The sequence below is a fragment of the Cnephaeus nilssonii genome, assembly GCF_951640355.1.
Source record: "Cnephaeus nilssonii genome assembly, chromosome: 1".
Taxonomy (NCBI): domain Eukaryota; kingdom Metazoa; phylum Chordata; class Mammalia; order Chiroptera; family Vespertilionidae; genus Cnephaeus; species Cnephaeus nilssonii.
The window spans coordinates 16,484,192-16,498,748 of NC_137072.1; the positions used below are offsets into that span (position 1 = coordinate 16,484,192).

At 44.4% G+C, this 14,557-nt stretch overlaps 1 protein-coding gene across 3 annotated transcripts in view; it reads right to left on the reverse strand.

The window, feature by feature from the left end:
• Positions 1-469: 469 nt before the first annotated feature.
• Positions 470-14,557, reverse strand: part of GEMIN2 (gem nuclear organelle associated protein 2) — a 29,430-nt gene continuing 15,342 nt past the window's right edge. The window contains exons 9-10 of one of the 3 annotated variants that reach the window (XM_079767295.1): positions 13,417-13,475; positions 470-824 (exon numbers count right to left, since the gene is read on the reverse strand). In XM_079767295.1, the coding sequence (XP_079623421.1) occupies positions 785-824; positions 13,417-13,475 (99 nt within the window). In that variant the 3' untranslated portion in view covers positions 470-784. The other 2 variants (XM_079767294.1, XR_013813345.1) reach the window with 2 other exon arrangements.

Genomic DNA, 14,557 nt, shown 5'->3' on the forward strand with positions numbered 1-14,557 from the left:
AGGAAACATTTCTACCTGATAAATTACGTATGAACAGAAGATTTGACAGAAAAATTAAAGCAGTTAACCTATTAGGGTACTATTAAAAATAATTTGTTAACAGAAAAGTTTTGTGCAGCATTGCTTGGGTTGAGCTTCAACCTATGAATCAGGGTCACAGTGCAATTTCCATCAGGGCACAGGCCTGCCTGGGGCTTGCAGGAGGCAGCTGATCAATGATTCTCTCTCATTATTGATGTTTCTCTCTCCCTCTCCCTTCCTCTCTGAAATCCATAAAAATGTTTTTTTTATATAAAGTTTTGTACAATAAAGCATTTAAATAAAAATAATGAGCTTAAATGGAAAATGTTTGATTAATTTTGCTGCTAAGAACACATTTGCCATTTAATCTAGACTTTTAATTCAAAGACCCTTTCTCCATTGTCTTGTTTTTATACAAGAGTCAAACAAAATTTTAGTAACCAAAATATACTTTCAATAAAATTTTATGTGTACATCTGTAAATAATGAAGGAGTATCAAGGACATTTGTAAAATTTCACCATACAGTTTTACACATGGTAATAGAAAACTGTTCATTAGAAATTAGTGGGATTATCCAAAGATACTTCAGATGTTCAAATCCATACACTCTACATCCTACATATCAACTTCAGTTGCACAGATTAAGATGAAGACCTCTTACATAACGTTGAAAATGTGATGCAACCTGCACTTCATTGGCATTGTATTTCCTCAGTCTGCCTTCATCACAAGTATCTTCTACCCCTGAGAGATCAGCAACATCAAGATGGCTCATCAGCTAAGTCACGTTGGTCAAAATACCTAGTAAAGAAATCATTGAATGTATGCTTAAAGATATTAATTGAAGCACTATAGAAAATAATCTCAGAAGACTGCAAACAACCCAAATGTCCATCAATAAGGGGATGGGTAAATAAACTACAGTACATCAATACAGTGAAAGACTATGAAGCTTTTACAAAATATCTATACTGCTATAGCATGACTTCCAGGACTTATTACGTAGAAAAAAGGTACAGAATGGTATGTTTAATATGCTACCTTTTATAAGTGTGTGTAGGAATGCAGATTATATATATTTATACTTTTAAAAAGGATAAGTAGAAGGATAAACCAAAAATTAATAATAAAATGGATAATTACAGAAGAGAGAAAGAAGGCTAGGGAGGATAAAGATGGATTCTAAAATACTCCAAATGTACATTGAATTATAATTTAACCTTGGAGAAATGTAATATTTTTATGTAATTATGAAACAAGATTAAATTTAAAAAAAAACACATGAATCAAACTCCACAAAATGAATCTTCATATATATCAAGTTGGTAGTATAATCACATAGAGAATATTTTTAAATGACCTTAAACACAGTGTTCTGATATACAGTATGTTTCTAGTAAGATATACCAGGGACAAAATAGAATGCAAAGCATTCTTAAAATGATTTCAATATTTTTACTGTCAGTGACATTGGTAGCATTGTTATTCTGAAATAATTATGTGCATACTTCAGGATAAAACCATAATTATGTTAACATTGTTAGAAACCAGAATTTTCAGCATAGGTTAAAAAGAAATACTAAAGAAAAACCCCAGAATCTTAAACTAGAACTGAAATATCAATTTGACCTCAGAATTTTCTTTTTCTCTTTCTAAAAAATACATAATTCCTAGCTGTTCACTGAAAAGGACTCAATGCACAAATAGTTCTCTAGACTCTAAATACCATCTTCTACTTGAAAGTAAGAAAACTATAAAAGACCACCAGGATTATATAACAAAAAGCATAGGAATTGACCTGACTGGCCAAAGATGGAACAACCTGAGCATCAAAAATACTGACTGTGGGAGAAATCAAGATGGCGGCATAGGTAAACACCTAAACTGCTGCCTCGCACAACAATTTCAAAACTACAACTAAAAGACAAAACGGACATCATCGAGAACAACAGGAAGGCTGGCTGAGTGGAAATTCTACAACTAGAAGGAAAGAGAAAAGCACACTGAGACTCAGAGGAGCTGCAGAAGGCAGAGGTACCAAGGAGCGCGTGCGGAGAGGGCTGGCAACTGAGTATGCAGCTGGCTTTCTCAGTTGGGAGGGAGACAAAAGCTCCCGACAGCTCTGAACTCCAGTTCTGGGCGAGACTCTGGGGACCCAGACTCATATGGGGAGAAACTGGACTGTCAGGAAAGAGAAAAGCACACTGAGAATCAGAGGAACTGCGTTAAGCAGAGGTACCAAGGCACGCATGCAGAGAGGGCTGGCAATTGAGTATGTGGCTGGCTTTCTCAATTGGGAGGCAGACAAAAGCTCCCGACGGTTCTGAACTCCAGTTCGAGGCGAGACTATGGGGACACAGACTCATTCGGGGAGAAACTGGACTGTCTGGCAGTGGGGGAAAGTCGAGGGCGGCTTTCTCTCAGAGGTGCATGCAGCGATTACCGCGGGACACTGAGACCCAGGGGCCTCTTAGGGCAGGGCTGACGGGAAGCCATTGCTGTCTGCTCCACCCTGAGACTCCGCCCCATCCAAGCTGAGCACAGAGGCTTTTGCAAGTATTGTCCCATAAGGGTGTCCCCAGCACAGAAGTTCTCCCATCGTAGACACAGCTGATCCTCACAGCCAATTGGCTTGGAGCTCAATTCCTCCCAGTGATACCAACAACAATCAAGGCTTAACTACAACAAGACTGTACACACAGTCCACAAAGGGGTGCACCAAGAGTGTCCACCTCAGGTAACTGGGGAGGCTGAGTCAGTGGGCCCTATAGGACACCTAGCACACAAAGCCACTCTATCAACTCAGGGAAGCAGCCAAAATGCAGAGACAAAGAAATAGGTCACAAATGAAAGAAATGGAGGAAAGCAAATGACTGGATATAGAGTTCAAAACCACCATTATAAGGTTACTCAAGAATCTTTTTTTTTAAAATTTCTTTATTGATTAAGGTGTCACATATTTGTCCTCATCCCCCCATTCCCATCCCACACCCCTCCCCACGGATGCCCCAACCCCCTGTTGAACTTAACCATTGGTTAGGCTCATATGCATTCACACAAGTCCTTTGGTTGATCTCTCCCCCCTTCCCCCACCCTCCCCTATCCTCCCTCTGAGGCCCCATAGTCCGATCGATGCCTCCTTGTTTCTGGTTCTGTTCTTGTTCATCAGTCTATGTTGTTCATCATTTCCCCTAGATGAGCGAGATCATGTGTCACTAGAGATATACTTATATGAACTGAATGTGAGATGAGCAATAATAGTTATGCTGACAGGCAAATGAATCAGTCTGTAGTGAGTTTCTTTCTGGACCAACAGTTCTTTTGAGACCCAATTTCAATGTCCACCAGTTCCTTATGTGTACATGTCGGCACTGACCCCTCAGCTCTGGATGGTGGACAAATGGTGGTAATGCAGGTTCGATTCCCTCTGGTTGGGTCTCGGCCGGACGCAGGGGCACGGCTTCACCCGGACCCAGGGGCACGTGGCCTCACCCGGACCCAGGGGGTGTGTGACCTCACCTGGACCCAGGTGTGCACGGCTTCCCCCGGACCCGGGACCCAGCCTCACCCGGACCCAGGGGCGCATGGCCTCACCTGGACCCAGGGGCACGTGGCCTCTCCCATACTCAGGGGCGCGTGGCCTCACCCGGATCCAGGGGCACATGGCCTCACCCGGACCCGGGATCTAGCTTCACCCGACCCAGGGGCGCGTGGCCTCACCCGGAACCAGGGGCGCGTGGCCTCTCCCAGACCCAGGGGCACGTTGCCTCACCCGGACCTAGGTGTGTGCGGCCTCACCCGGACCCGGGACCCAGCCTCACCCGGATCCAGGGGCATACGGCCTTACCCGGATCTGGGATCCAGCTTCACCCGGACCCAGGGGCGCGTGGCCTTACCTGAACCCAGGGGCGCGTGGCTTAACTACAACAAGACTGTACACACAGTCCACAAAGGGGTGCACCAACAGTGTCCACCTCAGGGAACTGGGGAGGCTGAGTCAGTGGGCCCTATAGGACACCTAGCACACAAAGCCACACTATCAACTCAGGGAAGCAGCCAAAATGCAGAGACAAAGAAACAGGTCACAAATGACAGAAATGGAGGAAAGCAAATGACTGGATATAGAGTTCAAAACCACCATTATAAGGTTACTCAAGAATCTTCTAGAAACCTCCGAGAAATTGAGCGAGACCCTTGAGGATATGAAAAAGGACCAACTAGAAATGAAGCATACACTGACTGAAATAAAAAATAATATACAGAGATCCAACAGCAGACTAAAGGATTGGAAGAATCAAATCAAAGATTTGAAATATATATATAAAGAAGTAAAAAACACCCAACCGGGAAAGCAAAAGCAAAAAGAATAAAAAAATATGAAGATAGTGTAAGGAGCCTGTGGGACAATTTCAAGTGTTCCAACATCCGAATTATGGGGGTGCCAGAAGAAGAGAGAGAGCAAGATACTGAAAACCTATTTGAAGAAATAATGACAGAAAACTTCCCCCACCTGGTGAAAGAAATAGACTTACAAGTCCAGGAAGCGCACAGAACCCCAAACAAAAGGAACCCAAAGAGGACCACACCAAGACACATCATAATTAAAATGCCAAGGGCAAAAGACAAAGAGAGAATATTAAAAGCAGCAAGAGAAAAACAGTTAGTTACCTACAAGGGAGCACCCATACGATTGTCAGCTGATTTCTCAACAGAAACTATGCAGGCCAGACGGGAGTGGCAAGAAATAGTCAAAGTGATGAATAGCAAGAACCTACAACCAAGATTACTCTACCCAGCAAAGCTATTATTCAGAATTGAAGGTCAGATAAAGAGTTTCACAGATAAGAAAAAGCTAAAGGAGTTCATCACCACCAAACCAGTATTATATGAAATGCTAAAAGGTATTCTTTAAGAAGAGGAAGAAGAAGAAAAAGGTAAAGATGAAAATTATGAACAACAAATACATATCTATCAACAAGTGAATCTAAAAATCAAGTGAATAAAAAATCTGATTAACAGAATAAACTGGTGAATATAATAGAATCAGGGGCATAGAAAGGGAGTGGACAATTCTTGGGGGGAAAGGGGTATGCAGGAAGAGACTGGACAATAATCGTACACCTATGGATGAGGACAGTGGGGGGTGGGTATAAGGGCAGAGGGTGGGGTGGGAACTGGGTGGAGGGGAGCTATGGGGGAAAAAAGAGGAACAATTGTAATCTGAACAATAAAAAAATACTGACTGCAATGGATCAAAACATATCAAGTGTTAAAACCCCTAAATGCAAAACAATAATCCAAAAACAAATAATCTTATTGGTCATCTTTGAGGATTGCTAGGCCACAACTTCATTATTTTCCAAAAATTAGTAATAAATGGAAATAATACTGCCTGTATCTTATATATTTTTTGGGGGTGTAAACTATTTCAGGGTAACCAAATTAATGAAGAGAAGTTATATTTTATAGAAAATGTTATATAGATAAATATAAAAACCAGCATTTTCTAGTCCTAAGGAAATGATGGATCTATGTAACAATCATCAATGGCTGATAAAACCAACAAGTAAAAGGTATGGACTTTACCTGAACACAGTGATCACCTTTATCACCACTAAAAGTAGGATAAATGGACATTATGAGCCTCCTGATGTAATACAACAGCATCCATGGAGTCTTGTCAAACAAACAAAACCACTATACTATATAAGGTGCCCCCCACCCCCCAAAATGTATACACACACTGTGAATAATTATAAAGGCAGTGTTTATGAAAATACATTTCATTTTCAAAATTGAGCTATCAACTGTTAAAGTGTATTACATTTTTGGGGGACACCTGTATAATCAAACCTCTAGACTTACCTACCAGTTTACAGAAAACATGAGGGATGAACACATTAAATACTGCATGAAGATTTAGTTGTCAAAACCAAGATGTGAAATTTTACAAGTCAAAGGACCCAGTTTCTTCAACAAATAAATGACAGAAATGACAAAGAAAAAAACCCCAGGAGGGTTGATGGGAGATTTAAGAGACATCAAACAAATGCAATGAGTACACCCTAAATTTAAAGAATTCAAAATTAAAACAACATTTTTGGGACAAGTAGGGAATATGAAACATGGAGTAGACATCAACGATACAGTGAGTTATTAAATTTTTGAGGTGTGGTACTAGTATTATAATCATATTTTTAAAAAGCTCTTCTCAGAAAACTAAAAATAAAAGAAAAACAAACAAAAAGCTCTTCTCAGATACATACTAAAAGAAATGACATGCCGGAAATTTGTTTAAAATATATTAACAAAAACAATGGAATAAAGAAACATCCTGGTGAACAGATAATCTATACTATAAATAAGAGGATAATAAGCTAATTAGACCCGAAGACCTTCCAGACGACCTTCCGGACAGAGCCATGGTGGTAGGGCCGAGGCAGAGGTGGTTAGGGGCAATCTGGCCAGGAGGGGAGGGCAGTTGGAGGTGATCAGGCTGGGGGAGCAGTTGGGGGTGAGCAGGTCGGCAGGGGGGGGGGGGGGCGGGCAGGTGGGAGCGGTCAGGTTGGCAAAGGGGGGCAGTTGGGTGGCGAGAAGGCCAGTGAGGGGTGGGGGCAGTTGGGAGTGAGCAGGGCGGCAGGCAGAGTGGTTATGGGTGATCAAGCAAGTAGGCAAGTAGGAGCCAGTGGTCCCGGATTGTGAGAGGGATGTCCGACTGCTGGTTCAGGCCCAATTCCTATGGGGCCTATGGGATTGGGCCTAAACCGGCAGTCGGACATCCCCCAAGGGGTCCCAGATTGGAGACGGTGCAGGCCGGGCTGAGGGACACACCCTCTGTGCACGAATTTTGTGCACCGGGCCACTAGTCCTATCTAATAAAAGAGTATTATGCAAATTGAACGCACCTCCGCTACAGCACAAGCCATGCCCACCATCCAATCAGGAGCGAATATGCAAATAAACCAAACCAAGATGGCTGTGGTCATGGAGAGCAGGAGGGAGGCTTGGGTTTTCCCGGCAATGGAGGAACCCAAGCTTTCCGCCTGCCCTTGCTGGCCTAGGCCTCCACTCAATGCTACAAAGTTTCAATGATAGAAGGTAAATAAAGCCCAACAAAAATGGCGACAACCATGAAGCTAGAGAGAGCAGAAGACTAGGGTTGCCCCCGGCGATGGAGGAAGCCAAGCTTCTGCAGCCCTGGCCGGCCTAGGTCCCCACTCCAGGCTACAAAGTTTCAATTATAGAAGATCAATAAATCCCAACAGAAATGGCTGTCTCCATGGAGCGAGCATAAGGCTTGGCTCCGCTCCAGGCTACAAAGTTGCAATTATAGAAGATAAATAAATCCCAGATACCAGGGCCTCCACTTGGGTCACTGGGGGGCGTGGCTGGCCTGCAAACCACCACCGGCCCCTCACCTAGGTCACCTCATGTGCCAAGGGAATCCCCACCCTGATCCGGGACACCCTTCAGGGCAAACCAGCTGGCCCCCACCCGTGCACCAGGCCTTTATCCTATCTAATAAAAGAGTAATATGTAGATTGACCATCACTCCAACACACAAGATGGCTGCCCCCATGTGGTCAAAGATTCTGCCCCCTGACACAAGATGGCCACCACAAGATGGCCAGCAGAGGAAGGCAGTTGTGGGCGATCAGGCCTGCAGGGGAGGGCAGTTGGGAGGGACCAAGCCTGCAAGGAAGGGCAGTTGGGGGCGATCAAGCCTACAGGGGAGGGCAGTTAGGGGTGACCAGGCTGGCAGAGGAGGGAAGTTGGGGGTGACCGGGCCTGCAGGGAAGGGCAGTTAGGGGAAAACAGGCTGGCAGGGGAGCAGTTAGGCATCAATCAGGCTGACAGGGGAGTGGTTAGGGGGTGATCAGGTTGGCAGGCAGAAAAGGTTAGGGGCAATCAGGAAGGCAGGCAGGCGACCAGTTGGGAGCCAGCAGTCCTGGATTGTGAGAGGGATCCCAGATTGGAGAGGGTGCAGGCTGGGCTGAGGGACAACCCCCCCGCCCCCCGCTGTGCACAAATTTCATGCACCGGGCATCTAGTCTATAATAAAAATGTAATATGCTAATTAGACTGGACAGTTGACCGACCTTCCAGACCAAGCCACAGTGGCAGGGGCCGAGGCAGAGGTGATTAGGGGTGATCAGGCAGGCAGGTGAGTGGTTAGGAGCCAACAGTCCCAGTCTGCAAGAGGGTTCAGGCTGGGCTGAGGGACCCCCCCCCCACCCCTATGCAGGAATTTCGTGCACTGGGCCTCTAGTAGTTAGTAATTCCTGAACTTGGGTGATGAATTGGTTTTGGGGGGAGGGGGTTGTTAGGTCTGATTGAATAATTGAAGACACCTCCCCTGGGAATTGACCTTTAGACCACAACAGACATTCTCTTTTGTTTAGCACTTGCTAAGACCACATTCCACTTACTACAACCATTATCTTTCTCCTCAGGACTTGCCCAGAGAATTCCCCGCCTAATAAAAGCCCGCCTAGAGTCCTTTACAATATCTGACTCCCAGTCCCTGGGTGCTGGTGCCATTTTGGGACTCAGTCCATCTGGGTATCCAGATGACCTAATAAATTCATAATTCTTTACCCCTTGGGTCTTGTGCATTCCTCCTTCGGTGACCCTAACATTTGTTGCCGAAACCCAGGGGAAGGGAAGTCATCGCTGGCTTCAGTCATCCTGTGTTTGCTACTTGGAGAGCAATAGGCAGTGGCAGCTCAACCTGGCCTTACCTCCGAATCCTACTCAGATGACAAGGTTACCGGCTTCAATTAGGCCTCCTTCCCTTACGGGCCCTCCTGAACCAGCCAAGATGGACGCTGGATTGGGGACCTCTCCTTCCCATTGCCGATCCTGCACTCAACACCGGCTCATTTCATTTCCAGTAAATGACAAATGGATTTCTGATTTGCTCCTCATCTGAGATTAAAGACCTAGCGCTCCAGCCTGGCTTCGGCCCCTGGGACCAGGTTCCACAATCTTCCACATCACAGGGGATGCCTGCCACGTGGATTAGACTGACCTCTCTCCAGAGCCTGACTAGTTGGTGGGGACGCCCTCCCTCTAGTCTTGCTCCCCGGGTCTCCATTTGTTGCTTACTTCCTTTTCCTAATTTATACCACGGGGAATTTTTTCCTTCCCCCCAAAAAAAAACACTCCTCTGGGATGTCTCCTCCATAACCTTAACATGCTCAGCCTTTACACAGAGGTGCAGGTAAAGCGCCTTATCTTCTACATATATAAAACCCTACTATGCAAACAGACCAAAAGGCAGACCAACCAAACAAGTGGTTGCTACCAGGGGGTGCGCATGGAACATGGCAGGCTTCGGCAGCAGGCGGCAGAGTGTGGAACATGGTGGGCATCGGCCGCAGTGCGATGGTGGAGCAGGTGAGCTGGGGCGCCAGACCAAGACGGGGCACCAGTTGCTGTCATCGGGGCGGGCCTCTGGTGGTTACTGAAAATATTTTGCTCCTGTGTGCCACGGTCCTGCCCAGAGTTTGCACCTGCTGCCACTGCCTGTTGCCGGCCCCTATTGTCCCTCAGGGCTTCTCCACCTCCCCCTGTTCCTGAGGGGCAATCAGGCCAGCAGTTGCTGCTCACACCCACTGCTGGTGCCAGCCCCAATCACTCTGCGCCATCAGCAGATGCGAACAGGGCCGACACCGTCAGTGTGTGGGAGCCAGAGGCGGCAGGAGTGGGGCTGCTGGCAGGAGAGGGCGGGGGTACGGAGGATGGGCCGAGACCCACCCCTGTGCCCACTGCAGCCTCACGGCACACAGGTCCTTTCAAGGTGCACGAATTCATGCACTGGGCCCCTAGTCCACAATATAAATTATTCACACTGGTCTGAGATTTTAACATTCTCCGGGACTTAGACAATTTCTGTCACAGCAATGAGAAGTGGTCAGAGATCCCCTACATTCAGGCCTTCTTTATACTCCTCAATCGTCCTTCTCTCAAACTTGCTCTACTCATCAAATCCTACTTCTCCACTCAAAGCCCCTTCTGCCGACCCTGGACCTTTCCCCCTGAGGCTTTGGATCATTCTTCCCCAACTCATCAGGTCCCTTAGTCTCCCTTTGACCCTTCCAATCACTTGATTCTCCATTCCCCTCCAGGTCCCTGGAACCTACCTCTTTATGTCCCTCCTCTGACTGCCCCCGCTTCAGACTCCACATCTTAAAATCTCTGACGCCCACTCCCTGGGTGCTGGTGCCATTTTGGGGCTCAGCCCATCTGGGTTTCCAGATGACCTAATAAATTCATAATTCTTTACCCGCTTTGGCCTCATGCATTGTTCCTTCGGCGACCCTAACAGGGGAATTTATTCTACTACATTTATATTTGCTTGAAAACATCCATAGTAAGTTTAAAAAAATCATTATCATTGGTAAAATGGGATTCCATTTATTTGAGTAGGTATTAGCAGTTATTGCCTTAAAGCTAACAAAACAAACAAAACTTACAATAAAAAACACAAGAGACTTATAATATCTGATACTTATATTAAAGCTGCTGCTGCAAAGAGTCTAGGCCTATGTTATCTTTTTCAAACTTGCTATAATCTTGTATAAATTTTCCTGAGTGAAGCCTATGTCTCAGAAACTTTTCTAGTCTAGAAGTTTTTTCCATTTACCTTTTTGAGGAAAAAATAATAATCATAACCAATACACTGGTATTTCTTGTCTCATATGTGCACAATATTATAAAATATCAGTGAATTAGCAGGCAGATAATATGATTAAGTCTCTGGTTCCATTAAGTACTAGTTTACTGAACCAACAATTACTTAATTTTTCTGAACTGGTGTAAAAGGAAAAAACAAACAAACTTGAATTGTAAAGAGATTAGAGATATAGCCTATATCAGTGATGGGCAACCTTTTGAGCTTGGTGTCAAACTTCGCCAAAAAACTGAGCATAGCCCTAGCTGGTTTGGCTCAGTGGATAGAGCATCGGCCTGCGGACTGAAGGGTCCCGGGTTTGATTCCAGTCAAGGGCACATGCCTGGTTGTGGGCTCCATCCCCAGTGGGAGGCGTGCAGAAGGCAGCCAATCAATGATTCTCTCATCATTGATGTTTCTATCCCTCTCTCCCTATCCCTTCCTCTCTGAAATCAATAAAAAAAAAAAACTAAAAAAAAAAACTGAGCATAACTCGGGTAGTGTGTCACTTTGAGGAAAAAACATTATTTCGCAAATGTTTCATCCTCAGGAGCAGCAAATGTTTCATCCTCGGCATGCGGCCGCCTCAGCGGCCGCGTGTCATCAGAAATGGCTACGCGTGTCAGTGCTGACACGCGTGTCATAGGTTCGCCATCACTGGCCTATATAGTGCCTAAGACAATGCTTGCTGTAGCTTCTCATTTAACTCTTACTACCAACAGATGAGGTAGTTTTAACTTTGTGATCAGCATAGTTAAGAGCTTAGCTCTGAAGTAAAGCTGTCTGGGTTTGGATTCTAGCTTTGCCTGCCATTTACTACCTTTATGATGGTAGGAAAGTTATTTAACTTCTCCCTCTGCCATTGTTTCCTCATCCGTAAGCTGATAATAGTACCTACCTTCTAAGAATTAAATGAGTTTCTATTAGGAAGCACTAAGAAAAATGTTTGGCACAAAGTGCCCAGTAAGTGTTAATTATCATCAGCAGCAAAACTGTGGATCCAGATGTTGAATATGTGTGTACTCTAAAAAAGTGTCTCCAACTGCCCCCCGCCGCTGGCCTGCTCACCCCCAAATGTCCCCCCGCCACCGGCCTGATCACCCACAAATGCCCTCCCCTCTTGGCCTCTAACCGCCTCTACCTTGGCCCCGCCACCATGGCTTTGTCCAGAAGAATGTCCGGAAGGTCTCCTGGAAGGTCTCCCAGTCTAATTAGCATATTACCCTTTTTATTAGTATAGATAGAGGCCTGGTGCATGGGTGGGGGCAGCTGGTTTGCCCTGAAGGGTGTCCTGGATCAGGGTGGGGGTCCCACCTGACCAGCCTGGGTGAGGGACTGAGGGCTGTTTTCAGGCTGGCCAAGCCCCCCAATGACACAAGCTTCCAGCCCCTCCTTTTTTTCTTTTCTTTTTTTCAGCGCCTCCTTGAGTGGAGGTCAGGGCCGGCTGGAAGCAGGTATCTGGGATTTATTTATCTTCTATAATGAAAACTTTGTAGCCTTGAGCGGAGGCCAGGGCCGGCCAGGGCAGGTGGGAAGCTTGGCTTCCTCCATCGCCGGGGGCAACCCAAGCCTCCTGCTCGCTCCAGCTCCATAGCTGCCGACATCTTTGTTGGGTTAATTTGCATACCCGCTCCTGATTCGCTGGTGGGTGTAGTGGAGTGATGGTTAATTTGCATGTTTCTCTTTTATTAGTGTACATATGCAAAGCACATGGACACAGGCAATAGGATAGTAAAGACCTGGGGGCTGGGAAGGGGCTGGGAGGAGGGAGGGGAAGTAGGGGAAAATGGGAGATATCTGTAATACTATTAACAATAAAAAATACATAAAAAATAAATAGCCCTAGCTGGTTTGGCTCAGTGGATAGAGCGTCTGCCTGTGGACTGAAGGGTCCCAGGTTTGATTCGGGTCAAGAGCATATGCGTGGGTTGTGGGCTCAATCCCCAGTAGGAGGTGTGCATGAGGCAGCCGATCAATGATTCTCTCTCATCATTGAGTTTCTCTCTCTCTCTCCCCCAACTTCCTCTCTGAAATCAATAAAAATATATTTTTAAAAAAAGAAAAGAAATAAACAGACACAAGAATTTAGACTATGAAACAGTTTTCAAATAAATTCCAAGTGGAATTTCAATGAAAGAAATGAAATCAGGCAGTTGGAAGTTGGCAGGTGGAAAGGCAGGTTGGGAGGAGCAGCTGGGGGAGGCGGAAGAGGAGCTGTCGGGGGGGGGGGGAGGGAGGGAGGGAAAAAAAAAGAAATGAAATCAAACTAAATAAAAATATGTCTCAACAGAAAATGAACAAAGGACACAGGTAATTAAAAAAATACAACTGGCTGGTTGGTCAGTGGTTCGAACGGGTTCAACTCCCAGTCAAGGGCACATACTTCAGTTGCAGTTCATTCCTCATTGCTTGGTCCTGGTTGGGTGCAGGTGGGAGGCAACCAACCCATGGGTCACTTCTCAGAATGTGTCATCATATTAAGCAGTGCATGCCTGTACATGCCCTTTACTTATTTCTAGGAATTTAACCTCAGGAAAAAATGGAGCTGTACGTATAAGGATCTTCACTGAAGCATTATTTATAGAATAAAACTAAAAACTGTGATACATATAATATTATGTTTTCTTACACTTCAATTTCCTCTACTATAAAATGTAAATAAACTCTACCACCATTAATAAAATACTATTACAAAGCAAGAAGCCAAATATTACTTACCTGCTTACCAAGCAGATTAATAAATTCAAAGCAGGAACTCTCTCATCATCTTGGCTGTTCTAAAAAAAAGAGAGGAAGCCATATGTGGTAGAACTCAAAATGTAATCTGTTTCCCCTTAATATCTTTGAATCAAATTTCCTTTTGATGCAAAATATGAAAATTTTATTAGGTGATAGTAAGAATCACATGGAAATAGGAAACGTACAAGAAAAAGGACCAAACTGTAGAATTAATGATCCCTCAAGAAATAGCTAAGATAATCTTTTAAAGAAATATGCTTAACAGGGAAAAGAAGTAAGGATTAAGAGCTCTAAGAATAACTTTGGAGAACGTCTTTCCTAGTTCCAAGTAGTGCAGCAAAAAAGCCTATGTCTTAACTGGACAGTAATGAAAAAGTATGTAAAATATTTTAGAGAACTTACAATTGAGAAGGAGTGAAATTCTGGCTTCCAGCATTAAGATATACCAGTAAATATTCTAGATCAGGGCTCTCAATTATGATGGAAGTAGTTCCTGAACTATACATTTTAGAAAGTTCCCTTGAAGTATTTGTTAAAATGACAGAGCTAAGATACATGGAAAGTAGTCTTAGAGTATGAAATTTATTTTTATACATTTCAAGGAACAGTCACAATAACCTATTGAGTAATGTTATAACAGACATGTCATATATTAATTGAAACTTGGGACACACGTCCATGATGTGTTTTTTTTTTAAGGCAACCAAAAATTTTGGTTGCCTCCAAAAAAAAAAATTGGGAGAGAGAGAAATCCATGATGTTACTGTACTCAATTCTATGTACCAAGCACCATATGGGACAAAGTGAATAGACATATTAACTGCTAATAGCACAGAAGATGAAATATGCACAAAATAGCTTTAATAAAGGGAAAATGTGTAAAGTGCCATAGAAAAGATACAAAGTATAATGGAAAAACAGAAGATTCTTTTTCGTTGTTGGGATCAGGAAATGTATCATAGAAAATGGTGGGATATAAGCCCGATTGTGAAAAAAATGGTACTTAGATGCAGACTGGAAGAGAGTGAAAGGCTCTTCTGCAGAGGGAATCAAGTCTAGGAACAAAGCATGGGGAATGGTAGTTAGTGAATAGCGAGAATTTGCTTGGAGTACAGGCCAT